Here is a 16,808-nt window from a genome sequence, read left to right as displayed (position 1 = left end):
AAAAAAAAAAAAAAAAAAAAAAGTGTGAACCGGATGTGACTCATCCACATGGCTGATGCCCCCCAGGTGGGGAAGAGAGTTGAGGTCTGAACAGGGCAAACCCTCAGCTAAGGCTGGGACCCAGCAGAAAAATTGTTGGCCTGTGAGTGAGGCAGAAAGCCCCTCAGGCCCAAAGGTTCAGAAATGACCTGTGTCCTGTGGTCTGAGAGCCACAGGTCACCTGGACTCAGTGGAGAGAGAGTGGGGAGGGTCCTGGTGTGAGGAGGACTGGCATTGCGAGCTGGGGGGGTACGTGGATTGGCCTCCGCACACTGATAGCCTTATTTAGCCTAAAGGTTTCTTGGGGTTTTTTATTTGTTTGCTTTTACTTAGTTGCCATGATTTAAAAAACAGAAGACTTAGCTCAAACAAACAAAACCCTCCACTGTTGGCTTCTCCTTAATAGTTAGGTCTGGCACCAGGGGGCCTGCATTCCTGAAGGGCAGTGGTCAGGCTGCCTGTAGCTTGGCTGCTCCCTGCTGGCTGCCCCAGGAGCATCACCAGTTGGATGGTGGGGATGAAGGCAGCTGCTGAAGAGCATTAAGCCGGGGGTTCAGTGACACAGTTAAGTGTTCACTTCAGAAGGACCGCCAGAACATGTAAGATTTAGGGCACAAGTGGCTCAGGGCCACAAGGCCGGGCACTGTTGCTGTGGGAGAAACTGAGACCTGGTCTGGGGCTGTGGCAACAGGTGCTGAGAGGAAGGAACTGATTCTAAATTAGTGTCAAGACTTTGGGGAATTACAGATTAATCTCTGATGAGCTACCACAATGTACCCTCTTGGATAGCTGCACTACAAAAATAGTATCAGGTGTTGGCAATGTCGTGCAGCCATTGGAACCCTCCTGCACGGTGGGAACGCACATTGTAGCAGCTTTGCAAGGAGGCTGGCAATTTCTGGTAAGGTTGCACATGCGCCAGTCAGCACCAATAAGCCAGTTCCTGGGTATCCACGTGGACTAGAAACTTACTCTTCTGTCCATAATCCAGGGAATGGATAAGCAAACCGTGGTGCATCCATACGATGGGCTGTCACCTGCTGGCAAGTGCACAACATGCCTAAGATCAGAAGCAGTGTGCTAAGTAACAGACGCCGAGCACGAGACTACCCTCTGTGATTCTGTATATGAGACAGTCTGGAAACAATTTCTGGGGAAATTTGAGCATTGGTTACCAGAGGTCAATTTAGAGGAGGAAGTCACTACACAGACCATGAGGGAATTTTGAATACTGATGGTTTTACTATTGTAGTTGTGGTGATGGTTATATGACTATGTATTTGTCAGAACTCGGCACCATGACCCTGAATGTATGTGAACTGTATTTAAACAAACTTGACCTAAGAAGGTTTGAGACTGTCAGGTCTTAGTGACAGGAAGGACGTAGGGCAAGCAGGGCAGACAGAGGAGTGGGAGGAACTTGAAGACCTGGCTTGATTTCCAGACATGAGGCCCTCTGCCTTGCTTCCCACCCAGAGGAGCACCTGTTGCAGCTCACTTCCCAGCCTCTGCCTTCCTGTTCCTTTCCTGGTCCTCACCCCGTCAGCCCTATGGCCCCTGGCTGTGGACCCGCTGTGATGAAGGCCACCTGCCTAGCCACTCCTCCCCAAAACCTTCAGCTTACCTCTTTCTTCTTTTCCTCTCCCTCCCCTGCCCATGCTAGTCTCTTTACCAGGGCGAAGAGGGTGCAGGAGGCAGGAGGAGACTGAGCTTCAGCTCCCTGGGCTGGCATTAAGGCAGCAGGTGAACAGAGACCCAGGTCTTGGCCAGAGGCCAGCTGTAGGTACAGCTGCAGGACAGTTGCTCTCCACGGGTCCAGTTCCTGGGTACCTGTGACTGGCCTAGGTTCCAGTACAGCTCTGTGCTTATCAGCTGTGCTCAGGGCAGGGAATTTGCTCCTTAGTTCTGTGGGAAGTGCACTCAGTCCTAGCCTGGGGTGGGGAATATACTGTGATAAGATGCTCTAAGAGATAAGCAGGCAGCCTCAGGGTAGATCAGGCCTGCAGGGAGGTAAGTCTCCTCAAGCTCCTCTCTCTCCACATCCTTCCCTCTCACTTTGCCTGCTATCCTAACCCATTTCTCAACTTTTACCAGGGTCAGAGCTGTGCCCAGGAGTGTAAGTCAGAACCGCTTCAACTGTGTGTTGTAGAAAGGCAACTTGGCCTTAAACCAAGGAGGACAAGTATTAGTCCATTTATTGTATGTGACTATAACAAAGTTCCTGGATAGACTCCTAGACTACTTTATAAAGAAAAGAGGTTTCTGGTTGGGGGGGGTGTAACCCTCCCCCCCCAGTACAGCATTTGCCTAGCATGGGTGAGGCCTTGGATTTGATCCCCAGCACCACAAAAAATAAAAACCACATACAGGAGCCAGGATTTAGCTCATTTGTGCTGCTGCCTGCCTCGCAAGCACAAGTTCGATCCCTGGTACAAAGCAAAAACAAAAACAAAACCCCCAAAACAACAACAAAAACAAAACAAAACAAAAAACCCACATACATACACACACAAACAGGAAAAAAGGGGGTTTATTTTGACTCAGGCCTGTAAGTGCAACGTGGAGGAGCTGCATCATGTGATGGGCTTCTTGCTAAGTCCTGAGGTGGCCCAGGGCATCACATGGTAAGAGAGTGAGCACACATGTGTCTGTCTTAAAGCCACCTGGAGTCTGTCATGGGGACTTCATCCTAATCACTTCCCAGGGGCCACGTGACTCAGCACTGTGATGGAGCCAAGTTCCTACTCTCTTCATACAGCACCTCCTGCTGAGGACTACATTTCAGTGGTGAAGCTACGGGGCCACTCCAGCCACAGCCACACTGCAGCAGGACATGTGTCGGGATGCTCCCATGTTACACCACGGGAAGGGCAGGACAGGCTCACCAGCCAGGCCGAGAGCCTCTGTAGCTGCTGGTGTACTCTCCTTGTACCCTGCTCTTCTTGCCAGCGTGCCCCTCCCAGGGGTGGCCTCCTCTCTGTGTCACCTGCTCTTCCACCGTTCAGGGGGTGGGAGAGGCCTTCTGTCACAGACCAGTCAAGGACTAAAGCGCTGTGGGTGTGGCTGCTGCTCCTGCACCAGTCAGCTAGCTGGTCTGGGCACTCAGGCTCAGACAAGGACAGCAGGAGAGAGATAATCAGCTGGCGAAAGCAGAAGCCCAGGGGATTATCTTCTGGCCACCAAAGAGGTGGGGCATCTGGGCTGGGGCACAGGGGAGACGTCAGTGCTGCATGGAAGGGGTGTCGCGCAATGCTGTCCAGTGGAGTGTGGAAGGACCCTCTGCACTCTCTTCCGGGCATCTCCAAAGTACCGGCAGCTGAACTCACACCCGCACAAGGGACCAGCAAGCTCTTTTCTAGAAATCTGAGCAGCCCTAAAGAGAAGGCCTGGAATCTGACATCACTGCAGCCCCTAGAGCGCTCCCACATTTCCCCACAGTGAGTCTGGGCATCAGCAAGCCCACTGTGTGCTCAGAGCTTGTGAACAGCACACCTGAATTCACATGGCAAAGACAACTAAGGCCATCAAGCAGATAATTGCATATTAAAAGAAACACAGGCTCTGTATCGAGAAGGAGATTTCAAATGAAAAGATATATCATTCGTGGTTTCAGAGAGGATGAAAAAAATTCACATCCTTGAAATAAGAGCAGTCATTTGAAGAGAATTCAGCATGCACACATATGTCCTTGCCCTCTCAGCCAAGGCAGCCTAGAAACAATGACATCAGAGCAGTGAGCATCCCAGAGCTTAGATCTTGGTTTCTAATGCCATTCTCCAATAAAAGCAACCAGGGATCCCTGGCAAATGGCTGATACCAAGGCTGGGGCAGGAGATATACAAGATGAACCTGGAGTTTATTGTAGTGCAAGTAAGGAGGTACACAGACACACACATACACACAACAAAAAATTACAGAAGTAGGTTGAGTCCCCTTATCATAGAGAAACTTGGCACACACTTGCCTCAGACAGATGATCATGGTCAGCGTCACAGTGCTAAGTGACTAGACTAGTGTGTATCCTTGATTTAAAGTGATGACAATGGCTCTTTTCCTGTGGTCTTCCTCCTAAAAGCCCATAACCCCATTTTAACCTTGAGAAGAGCATCACACATAACCAGCCGAGGGTCACTGCACAAAATACCCACCAGTACTCCTAGCACTGTCAACGTCAAGAGACAGGGAAAGTCAGAAACACACAGCCAAGAGGAGCCTAAGGAGACATGTATGTGGTGTCCCAGAACAGAAAAAGTACATTAGATAAAAACTAAATTACGATCATAGTGTGGACTTTAATCTTTAAAGACATGTTATAAAATACTCCTACACTCAAAACAAAGGGCTCTGGAAAATTAAATCATGTTGGCAGAAATGAAAAATCTTAGTGATAGGTTGGGAGAAAAAATGGACTAAGTTTCACAATTAGTAGACAGTAAGATAAACAAACGGAAGGACAAATGTACAGGTCAATCCAGGGCTTCAACTTCTAATAGGCATTCTAGAGAGGCCGGAGCAACTGTAAAAATATTCCACCGAACTGAAGGGCATGGATTATGGCTGAAGTTGACTCTAAATGACAAGAGACCCGAGGCACCACATTATGATGTTTTACAACGCAAGGAACAAATAGGAGGTAAAAGGTCCCCTACAGAGATGCTTCAGAGTGGCTTTGGACTCCTCAGCAACAACACTGGGAGCAACATGATACAGGTATCATCTTTAAAATTTACCTTTAAATTTTGGAAGGGAAAGATTTTTTTTTGACCTAGAAGTCTTTATTTCGGTAGACTCTCAGTGAAGTTTAATAAAGTCGTTTCCAGACCTACAAGCTTTTCAAAAAGTGTAACCTCCTTCTGTGGTCTGCGTTTGTTCCCGCACTCGCAATTCATATGTTGAAATCCTAACCTTCAATGTGACGGCACTAGAAGAGGGAATTTTAGAGGCTGATTAAGTCACGACGGTGGAGCCCTCACGAATGGGGTTGGTGCCCTTATAGAAGAGGCCTCAGCAAGCTCCTTCACCTTTCTGCTATGTGAGGACACAGGAGAAGACTTCCGTGTATGAACCCGGAAGTGGTCCTTCCCAGACACCAACTCCTCAGGTTCTTTGATTTTGGGCTTCCCAACTTTCCGAACACCAACAAATACATTGCTTATTTTTATATTGCCTACTTAGTGGCATTGCATTTTGTCATAGCAGGCTGAATGAACTAAGGTTCTGAATGCTGAAGTTCAAGATTGGGCTGCTGATCTGGTGAAGGCCTTGCTGGTGTGGACCTGCAGAGTCCCAGAGCAGCGCAGAGAACCACATGGTGAGAGGAACAGAACATCCTGGCTTAGGTTCCTTTTATAAAATTACCTCCTGTTGGATTAGGGCCCCATCCTTAGGGCTTCACTGAACCTCCAAATACCACAGTTGGATTGAGTTTCAACCTTCCTAATACCTGACAATGGGAGGTAAATTTCAGCATGAGTGTTGGTGAGGCCATTCAGACCACAACACCACAGCACCTTTCCTCACAAGGGTAAGTCCCATCAAATCAAGAAAAGGAGACTCAGAAAAAAGACACAGATAGGAGACAGGGCCTCAACATATGAGATGATAGAGTCGCTGGGGGGATGCTGAAGGTCATCTGGATGACAGCTCTGCTCCAGAGGGACGGCAGCTGAGCCGTTCTGCAACAACCGTGACCCAAGAAGTAGACTGTCATCACTGACAGAGCACCCAGGAGAGCTGGGTGAGGTTCTCAGCACTGCCCTGTGTGTGCTGACCATGTGCTCAGGAGCCTTTCTATCCCTCTGTGCTGAGGACACACACACCACTGCGCAGTTTTCAGCTTTTCTCCCAGAGCAGGAGTGGGCCACAGCGAACTCAGAAGCAGAAGGCGTAGAGCAGCCTCTCCCTGGCCGAATTTCTGCTGCATCCCAGTCCCTGCTTCAACCTCAGGCCGCCAGGTGTCCTGCTGCGCCGAGCCCTGTGTCTCCCAAGACTCACTGGTGGCCTCGCCCATGACTTCCCTAAAGGGCCTTGTCTGTGCCCAGAGAAGTGGAAGTCAGATTGTGCCCTGGAGACCCAGCCCCTCACCTCCTCCTGTAGCCTCCGTCCAGCAGGGGCAGTGTGGGCTGGTCCTCCATTCTCAAAACTAGGCAATTGTCGTGCCTTGGTATCCACAGAGGGTTGGATCCAGGAACCCCCCCCAGATACCAAAATCAGTGGATGCTCAAGTCCCTTATGTAAAACAGCATAGCATTTACACATAAACTACCAATATACTCTTGTACCTTAAATCATGTCTAGATGATTTATTATACCTAATACATATCACTTCATTCATATAGATTCAGCATACTACTTGATGTACAGCAACTTCAAGTTTTATAGGGGTTTTTTTCTGGGATATTTTTCAAATGTTTTCCATCTGTGGTTGGTTGAATCCACGGATGTGGAAGTGGAACTCAAGAGGGCCAAGTATATTATTACAGATAGACACACAGGTAGAACTACAAGGAAGAGTGAGGGGAATGTTAGCACAAAGGTCAAGACAACCGTTGCTTCTTGGCTGTAAGGTTCAGAAACATTTTTCTAAGTCTTGACCAGATAAACATGTTCTGGCTAGACTGTAAACAGTTTCCTATCTTAGGAGTTATATTGACCATGGCTTGATCAGAATGGTAAAAACAGTCTAGTTATTTCCTGAAGGAGGCAGCCCCTTGTTAATTGGTGAGGACTAGATGGAGGTCTAGGAAAGTCACCATAGTTCTTGGGTTCCTGCCAACACTCCATAGTTGGAGTTTGGGTGGAGGTCACGGCCATCATCACCTGGGCCCTGAGAAGGGAGAGTTTTGGGGAGCACTCAGGGCTGTTAGGGCCTCCTATATGCTGGACCTACATTTCTGTCCGCCTTTTCCAGAACAGAAATGAGTGCAGATGTTCCTCGATTTACAGTGGGACTGTGACTGGATAAATCCACCATAGGTTGAAAACATCGTAAGTTGAAAATGCACTTAATACACCTAACCTACCAATCAAACCACCTACCTAGAACATGCTCATAACTCTACATTTGCCTACAAATGGACAAAAATCATCTATCACAAAGGTGTTTTATAAAACAAATGTTGACTATCTCATGTAATTTATTAAATATACTGAAAATATAAAAATAATGATTGCATGTATATGGTTTCTATTGGATGTGTACCACTTTGGCTGTACTGTGAAGTAAAAAAAAAAAAGACCTAAATCAAACTGAGATTTGGACCCTAGAATTTCCCTTCATACCTATTTTCAACACATGAACCCCGGTGGGACATGTCAAACCACATCCAAATTGTGGCACTAAGCAACGGCTTTTCCCACCAGACCCTGCCGAGATCCTTGGAAGTCGGCAATATCTAAAGTACACAAAAAGAATGAGGTTAACCAAATCCACACATATAAACGCACATGCAAATGTATTGTCTTTACTATCTTAAAATTGCATAGTACTTTTGATTGTGCATGCTTTTAAACAGAGACCAGGGTAGCCATTTGAAACTACCCTCTTGCACGGGACATTTCAAGCTGTTTTAATATGGGTAGGGGGCAGGGACCAAAACGCTACTTGGGCTTAAAACAAACCATTGTCTGATTCAACCTAAGTCTGACAGTTGGCCAGATTTGGGTCCTAAAATAGAAAAAAGTATTGAAGGAAGCTGAAATTTCAACTGGACTTATGGGAGGAATAGGAAGATGGTTGGAGGGTTTCACTGACATCAGAAGGCAGGAACCAGGAGCAGCCCAGGAGGAGAGGAGGGTAAAAGAAGTCCAGATGGTTAATCCCTTGTGCTCAATCTGAGATGGAGGCCACTCGCCAGGAGCAAACCCGGAGCCAGTGCGGTGGGTAGCTGAGATGAAGAGCCTGGGTATGAACATGGCCACAGAAAGCCACATATAGAAAAATAACTTAAAAGCTATACAATCATCATTATAAATACTTTGTTTTAAAACTAGTGTTGGTTTAAAAAGGTTCACAGTTACTCTGAGAGAGCCGTATCTCTTTTGCACAGCAGCGGAAAGGTCTGCTCTGATCCCCATGTGTAAACAATAATCTCCTGCTCCTCAGGCGACTTCAGGACACAGAGAAACAGTATTTGCTGTAAGCAAAAGCACTTGGGTACAAGGCACGTTGAAGCTGTCAAGCTCTACTGGAACACGTGGCACAGGGCAGTGCCCACTTTTCCCTTGCAGCACCTGTTGTGTGACAGGTCTCAAATCAGACTAAAGGTGGCGCTCTCCTCATTCCACGGTGACGGACTTGGCCAGATTTCTGGGGAAGTCAACCTGAAAGGAAAGAAACGAGCTGCTCAGGACCACACGATGGTAACCACGTGCCACACCACAGAGTGCAACACAAGAAACAGGTGTTGCCGGGCACCTGACCACGAGCTACCGCGAAACCTACGTCTTGGAAATGAATTCCTCCTAGAAGCTTCATGTCATTGTATGTTTAGTTCACTGAGTAAACATTTAGCGTGTACCTACTGTCGTGCTTGTAACTAACACCATTAAAAGACTATGAACCACGAATTTAAAAATAGCTAGCTTGGTGTGTGCTGCTAGAACTCACTTTTCGGGGGGAGATGGTGTGTAGCTCAGTGGTAGAGCACCTGCCTAGCAGGCATGAGGCCCTGGGTCTGGCCCCAGGCACTGTGAAGTAAATAAATAAATACCCTTTTTTTGAAGAATACACACGATTTCACAACATTTTTGTTTTTAAGGTGGAAGTTGGGAAGGAAATAGGCTTGGGAATGGGTGATAAAGTGGGATTCAACTTTACCTGCAATGAATTATTTTCTTTATGTTTTGAGAGGAGAGGAAACAAATATGACAAAGTGGTAGCGATTGTCAGTTTTGGATGCTATGTACACATTCAGGTGTTTGTTCTATTGTGGGCTCTGTAACATGTTTTAGAAAGTATCTCAAATAAAATCGTAACTAAAACATTTATTTCTTTGCGCAGTGAAGTGTGTGTGTTCTTACATAAGATCCTAAGTAGTTCTTTTCTGGAACATAATTTGGCAATATATATTAAGTATCTCAGAATGTCTTATTAGCTGAAGGACAAATCTTAAATGTGGAGCCAAGGTGTAGTACAAAGATGTTCACTGCAGTGTTATTTATGAAATGAATAATTGGAAAAATTTAATAATAATAGACGGGCTAAATAACTGTCAGGAAAATCATATTATGAGATTATAAATGAAATATTCAACGATTAAATGTTACATATAATAAGTTCATAAACATGGCAAAAAAATAAAAGAAAGAAAATTTTATCCTTGATATAATATTGAGAAGTGTTTTTTACAAGCTCACATGAACAGGAAAAAGACGTGAAAAAAATACTCTATTTGTTAACTAAAAACATTGCCTCTGGGTAATGAGGTTAGGATTTAATGATATGGTCTGCTCCACCTTTTTGCAGTTCTCAGCTTGTTTTCAAGGGATATAAGCCACTTTATAAAGAAGGTTACTTGCCATGAAATTATTTCTCCAAAGACTATTCAGGATAAATAAATATTTAAAGAAAAGAGAACTCTGGCATTACACATTACATATGTGCACCGAAACATCACTCTCCTCCATAGGTACGTCTAAGTATGTGTCAGTTAAAAGCGTACATTTTAAAAAGGAGCTTCGGGGCTGCTTCTCCTCTTTGGCACGTGGGCGCAGTGCACAGACTTACATCATACCCTCGGAGCACAGCCAGGTGGAAAGACAGAAGCTGCAGCGGGATCACGCTCAGGATGCCCTGAAGGCAGTCCACAGTGTGCGGCAGCTCGATGGTCTTAGATGCAAACTTAGAACTCTCCGTGTCATCCTTGCAGCACAGTATGATTGGGCGACCCTAGGGCAGAGAAATGTGTTTACAAAATAGGAATTTCGAAAGAAGCAACCGTTTCCACCTGGCACTTTCTGGAATCAGCGTCAGTGCAGTTGCTGGAGTGACGGGTGAAGCGCAATCCACGATTCAGGTAAGACGCAAAGCGTGTAAGGCTTCACGGCAAGATGACCGCCACCTGCGCCCATCACTCAGCACTCATCTGTTGAGTGGCCTCAGCATGCCTGGCAAAGGGACAGGAGGCCCCCTCCTCACCCTAAGGGGGCTCATGATCTAGTGACAGAAAACAGAACCATAAGCAAACCATGACAAGAAGATGAAGTTTAGATAAATGCCGCAGGGCAAGAAAATAGGCAGTGTGACTGAGAAAAGGCTGCTCAGAAAGGAGACATCTGGCCTGAGACCTCAGTGATGTGAAGCTGACTCCCGGGCTGTGGAAGAGCATTCTGGGTAGAGGACAGACCCAGCACAAGGGCTCTGAGGCGGAATGAGCTTGGCAGGACACGGGAGGAGAGTGAGGAGGTGGAACTCAGTGCTGCAGGAGAGGGACAGGTGATGCAGGCTCGTGGGTCACTACAGTTGGATGGGAGGCGGCAGGAGGATTTCTGGCAGGGAATGGTGCTGTCTGACCACCGTGCTGAGTGCGGTGTGGCAGCCCCTGGCTTGATCACCTTTCTGTGTTTCACCGACCTGTAACTTCATGAGCCAGCCCAAGACGAAGCCATAGGGCTCTGCCCTCCTGGGTCAGGGAAGCTACTGAACACTAAAGAATCTGACTATCTTTGTCCCTGATCCCTGGGAGAGAGATGTAATCTTTTGGGCTTTCCTGAATGACAGGAGCATCTTTGTCTCGTGGTGGGCCTACACCTGAGTCTATGCTGAGAGGAGTCACAATGGGTCCAAAGATGTTTTAGGGTAGGGGATGAGTGTGCCAGAAAGGTCACCATGTAATTACAGGATTGGGATCTTGGGCCCTGAAGACAGGGAGAACTGGAGATCCGGTTCAAACACAAGTCAAAGATCTAATCAGTCATGCTTACTTAATGAAACCCCAATAAAAACATGGGCCCTGGAGCCAGAGGCTTAGTTGAGCTCTCAGGTGCTACTCCAGGAGGATGACTCATCCTGAGGACACAGAAGCTTCACGTTTGGGACCTGATTGGTATTCTTATAATCCAACTGTAATAGGAGACACAGTACTTTCCTGAGTTCTCTGAGTTGTTCTAGAGAATCATGACCCCTGAGGGGATCATGGGAATGCCCCAGTTTGCAGCCAGGTATCAGTGGCAACACCTACGCCATTTTGTTTTATGTCACCTGGTTTGAGATTAGTTTACTTTGCAAAACTGCCCTTTGTGAAGACTTTTTTTTTTTTTTTTTGGTTTTTTCCTCTCCCCAACATTGTTGCTTCTAAAAGAAAATCCCCCTTTAAGTGGCTGAGGGATGAATTACCAGAAAGGAGGACAAAGAAAAAAAAAGGTCCCTAGACTCCTAATCAGTGATCTTTCTTCAGGTTTTTAGAATAGGGACACTTGGTGGTCTTCAAATTGACTTGATAATCCTGTTTTCTAAAACAAGAACTCTTAAGGAAATTCTGTGTGTACCTAAAGCATGAAAGGACCAGCCCAGGAGCTGGAAGGTCCTTGGTAATCACAGGGATGTCCAACTAAGAGAAAGAAAAATGTCCCTGACATGCCAAACACAGCATACAACCTTCTTGTCCCGCCCTCCTCCTCTCCCTTTTGAACAGGCGTGGTGGTCCCCAGCCTGGAATCTCAGCACTCTGAAAGGCAGGAAGGCCACAGGTTTGAACTCAGTCTGGGAAACTTAGTGAGACCCCGTCTCAAAATAAAAAATTTAAAAAGGGCTGGGATGTAGCTCAGTCCATAGGCCCTGAGTTCAATACCTAGTACTGCAAACAAACAAAAACAAACACACTTTCCTGATCCTGAATGTTCTGTAATGGCTATTAGGACAGATGTCTGGTCATTTTCGCTATCAGCTGCTTATTTTAACAAAACCTAATTTCCTTCCTACTTTTTTTGGGGGGGTTCCTGGGGATGGAACACAGGATCTTGAACTTTCAAGGCAGGCTGCAGAACCACTGAGCTAAATCCCTGGCCCCCTACTAACTTCTGACTTCAGAATATCAGCTGCCCTCGGAGGGCAACCTGTGCCTCGATTGGTAATGGCCAATCAGTCCAAAGTGCGAGAGACCCAGCAGCCCTGCAGGCACCAGTGAAATCTGACTTTACCCTGCCTGGTCAGCAGCAGAATGGCACTGGTCAGCTTGGGAGATCCCACCCCAGGATGCTCTGCCAGGAGTCCACCGCCTCCTCTGGTCCCTAGGCCTGGAGTCCAAGGCAGCGGGGACAGTCTGGCACTGGGCCTCACCGAGGAGCTGCTGCAGGGTATGACTGCAAGCCTGGTGTTTCTTTCCCAAAGTGTGCGCGTCTCACAAAGGGCACAGGAGAGTGCCCTGCTCACTGGCAGCACAACCCGTGGCTGGTGTGGCAGGAAGTAGGTGAGGTGGGCACGGTGGAAGACAGCAGAGCAGGTGTCCCCAGACCCGCAGAGGCCTTACCTGGCGGGCCGTGACTTGCTGCAAAGCATTTTGGCATTTGGCAAAACAAGGATCCTTCATGATGACCATGATGACTGGCATCTGCTTGTCAACCAGTGCCAGGGGCCCGTGCTTCAGCTCCCCAGCCAGGATGCCTTCCGAATGCATGTAGGTTATCTCTTTAATTTTCTGGGGGAACACAAGGGATCCGTGTCACCCTGGGCAGACAGGGGCTGGGACAGATCAGCCAGAAAGGAGGAAGGGAAGGAGGAGAGGGCTAACTCTGGGAGGCAGGAGCTCAGGACTGAAAGGCAGCGGGTGCACAGACCATTCCCAGCAGCAATGGCAAGGCAGGGCCGGGAGATCTGGCTGCCGTCCCGGGCATACACAGATGCTGGCTCACTGGCCTGTGTCTTCAGGCCAGCCCCAGGCGCTACGGATCCATCTCTCTTCTGTCACACACATGGCCACCCACTTCGGACACAAAGTCACCTCAGTCTCCCTCCCTCCTCCTGGGAGCCAGACTCACAATCTCTCCCGTCCGTGGCCAACACCACTGTGCCTGGCATAGATGGGCCCTTATTTTGTTAGTCGATTCATCATTCCTTCCCCTTTAGACCCTTCCTGACTTCCAGAGGGTCGCTCCAGCTGACCTATCAAACGAAATCACACCCTCTGGGCTATTTCAATTTTTTCCTGTGCTCGGGTAAGATCCATTTCGTTTTTCTTAACACGTTTGCACTACATGAAGCAGATCCACTTCTATTCAGTTACCACTTCATCCATGTCATTGCCCCGACGGGACCATCAAAGGAAACATCTCTCCCTCCCCGGAGCTATTTCTCTGGGTCAGGGAAACACTGTAAGGACTGAGGCTTCTCCCTGGCGGCTGCAGACAACTGGAGTCCTGGCTTCCAAGTGACCACAGAGGGGCCACTGACTGGTGCCAGTGGCAGCCTAAACGCTTCTTTTTTTCCCAGTGGTGTGGGGGCCCAGTCATGGCCCACTGGAGTTTGACATTTGGAAAATAACTTCTTCCTGTACAATTAAGGCATCAACATTTACTACTTTTCAAGGAAACTGTTTGTTGAGCTTGTTTTGATTCTTTGACCCTGGCATAACAGGAAACTCGTTAGTTGAAGATCTGATGTTATCTGTAAGAATCAGGAAATCCGGTCTTTGCATAAAGATAAAAACAATTACTTGGTGTTTTCTGTTGTTGTGTGCCCTTAAAAGCTTCCTGTTGATGTGAACCTATAAAAGGAGCTGTTTCTGTGAAATAAATCAGACTCCTCTTCGTCTCCACTCAGGCTGGAGTGTTCTTTCCTTTCTCAATCCTCACTCCCCGACTCAGGCATGTTCGTATTGTCACGGCTGGACCGCCACAAGTGGCGCCCGAACAGGGACCTGAGTATCGAGGGATTCAGTGAAGGACACCGCTGGATAAAGAATAAAAGGAGATCTCGATGAAGAGAAAAAAGAGGACCTTCAAAAGGAAGGCAAAAAGAGGAGCGGTGAGTTTTCTTATAAATACTAAAAATGGGAGCTAGCAACAGTCGCTTGCCTTTTGTATATATGTTTAAAAGTTTGAGTGTAGAGGAACCTGAGTATGATAATTGTAAAATTGAAAGTGAAACTATCATTCTGACGGCTCCGCCAGAACCTCTAGGTTTTGAAGTAGAAACTGCGAAATATTATGAAAATGTATGGCCGCCTTTAGTGACAGCAGCCCATACTGAGGGTTCACAAAAAATTCAGTTAGAAGACAGGATGGAAAAAATAGAAAAAGTGATGGAAAAAATAGAAAATATGATGGAAAATTTGTCTAAACAAATGGAAGCTCAATGGACTAGTCATAAACCCCCTAAAAACAAGCCTAGTACAATAGCAGATCTTGATCCTTCCCCTTGTGACAATCGGTTAGAAAAGGAGCCTTCTTTAATGCTTTGGCTTCAGGACCTCCTGAAGGCTGGAAGCCTGTGAGAGTAAACTCCCAACTCCTTAAATCTCCAGTTCAGCAGGGTTTACAACAAGCCTTTAAAGAAGGTGAGGATGTATCTGCATTTTCTCTGGCCTGCCCAGTTTTTGAGGCTCAGGATGCTCAGGGAAACCTTGTTCGAAACACGCCCCCATCCCTTTTAAACAAAAGAATTGAAAATGGCTTGTACCCAATATGGGCCAACTGCCCCTTTTACGTTAGCCATGCTAGATTCTCTTGCAACTGATGCCTTGCCGCCTTTCGATTGGAAACAGATTGCTAAGGCTTGCCTAGCTGGAGGGGATTATTTGTTGTGGAAGTCTGAATATGCAGAACAATGCCAGAGAATAGCAGACCTTAATAGACAGCAAGGAGAACTTAATGCAACTTATGAGATGCTCGCAGGAGAGGGACCTTATGTTGAGGTTACTCAGCAACTGGGTTTTCCCCTAGGAGTATATACTCAAATTAATGCAGCTGCCAAAGCGTCCTGGAGAAAATTACCTTCCTCTGGACAGGCTACAGAGGATCTTTCTAAAATCAGACAAGGGCCCGATGAACCCTTCCAAAATTTTTTAGATCGTTTGTTGCAAACAGCTAGTAGAATAATTGGAGAATCAGAAGCAGAAATTATCTTAGCTAAATAATTGGCCTATGAAAATGCTAATTCTGCTTGCCAAGCTGCCCTTCGTCCTTTTAGAAAGAAGGCTGATTTATCAGATTATGTTCGCTTGTGTGCTGATATAGGTCCCTCTTACACTCAGGGCCTTGCCATGGCTGCAGCTTTTCAAGGAAAAACTGTAAAAGAGGTCTTATTTCAACAACATAGAAGTGGCCCTCCAAAAAGGAGGAATAATGGAAATTGCCTTGGCTGTGGTCAGGCAGGACATTTAATATGAGACTGCCCACAACATAAAGAAAATAGACCTTTTTCAAAACCTCCTAAAGAACCTGGTTTATGTCCTAGATGTAAAAGAGGAAATCTCTGGGCCAATGAATGTAGATCTAAAAGGGATGTTATGGGCAATCCTATCCAGTCGGGAAACGGGCGGAGGGGCCAGCCTCAGGCCCCTGTTATCAAACTTTTGGGGCATTTCAGGATCCAACCCCTCGGATCCTCCCTCAGTCAAAAAATCCATTCAGGACTTATTCCGAGCCACCCCAGACAGTGCAGGATTGGACCTCAGTTCCCCCTCCTATGCAGTAGTAACCCCTGAAATGGGAACGCAAGCATTACCCACCGGAGTTTTGGGGCCGTTACCCAGGGGTACCCTAGGTCTTTTATTGGGTAGAAGTTCCTCCACCATGAAAGGACTCATAATTTCCCCAGGAATTATCGATGAGGATTGTACTGGAGAAATTAAAATTATGGTTTGTTCTCCTTCTCAAATTTCTGTTATTCAGCCTGGACAGCGTATAGCCCAATTGGTTCTTTTACCCGGGATAGTTACTTCAGGAAAAAAGCCATTAGAGGGAATAAAGGCTTTGGGTCCTCAGATATTTATTGGGTGCAATCTATTGGAGCCAATAGGCCAGAGATAAAACTGTTAATTCAAGGAAAATCTTTTATTGGGTTATTAGATACTGGTGCTGATGTCTCCGTTATAACTGCTGACCAGTGGCCTTCTACATGGCCTTTGCAGGAGACTGTCTCTCAATTACAAGGCATTGGTCAAAGTAGAAATCCTAAACAAAGTACTGATATATTAAATTGGAGTGATTTAGAAGGACATTGTGGGACTTTTCAACCATATGTTATTCCTGGCCTGCCGCCCGGTTAATCTATGGGAAAGGGATGTCATGCAACAAATGGGAGTTTATTTATATAGCCCTAATCAAAAGGTCTCTAATCAAATGTTTGATCAAGGATTCTTGCCTAATGTTGGTTTAGGAGAGGAAGATCAAGGAATTCAATTTCCTGTGACTCCGTCAGCTGATCCTCCTAAACAAGGCCTGGGATATTTTCCCTAGGGATTATTGACATGCCTGCACCGCATGCAGATCCAATAGTCTGGAAAGATGAAAAACCTGTTTGGGTTAACCAATGGCCCTTAACTAGTGAGAAATTAACAGCTGCCCAACAGTTAGTGCAGGAACAATTAGATAAAGGCCACATTGAACCGTCTGTCTCTCCTTGGAATTCACCAATTTTTGTTATAAAGAAAAAGTCTGGTAAATGCAGATTATTACAAGATTTAAGAAGGATTAATGAAACTGTGGAAATCATGGGAGCATTACAACCTGGTCTCCCCCTTGCCTCTGCAATACCTAGAAATACTTTTAAAATAGTTATTGATTTAAAGGATTGTTCTTATACTATACCTCTAGCCCCTACAGATTGTAAA

At 46.5% G+C, this 16,808-nt stretch overlaps 1 protein-coding gene across 1 annotated transcript in view; it reads right to left on the bottom strand.

Annotated features, from left to right (window-relative positions):
- Positions 1-6,355: 6,355 nt before the first annotated feature.
- Gfpt2 (glutamine-fructose-6-phosphate transaminase 2) overlaps positions 6,356-16,808 on the bottom strand; it is a 55,278-nt gene continuing 44,825 nt past the window's right edge. The window contains exons 20-22 of the mRNA XM_033761757.1: positions 12,507-12,674; positions 9,767-9,928; positions 6,356-8,361 (exon numbers count right to left, since the gene is read on the bottom strand). Coding sequence (XP_033617648.1) covers positions 8,317-8,361; positions 9,767-9,928; positions 12,507-12,674 — 375 coding nt within the window. The 3' untranslated portion in view covers positions 6,356-8,316. The remainder of the gene's footprint in view (positions 8,362-9,766; positions 9,929-12,506; positions 12,675-16,808) is intronic.

The sequence above is a fragment of the Fukomys damarensis genome, unplaced genomic scaffold, assembly GCF_012274545.1.
Source record: "Fukomys damarensis isolate Sample0158 unplaced genomic scaffold, DMR_v1.0_HiC HiC_scaffold_9, whole genome shotgun sequence".
In the NCBI taxonomy this organism is placed as follows: domain Eukaryota; kingdom Metazoa; phylum Chordata; class Mammalia; order Rodentia; family Bathyergidae; genus Fukomys; species Fukomys damarensis.
The sequence above is the reverse complement of the archived record's forward strand: the minus strand, read 5'-3'. Positions and strand labels throughout refer to the sequence as shown.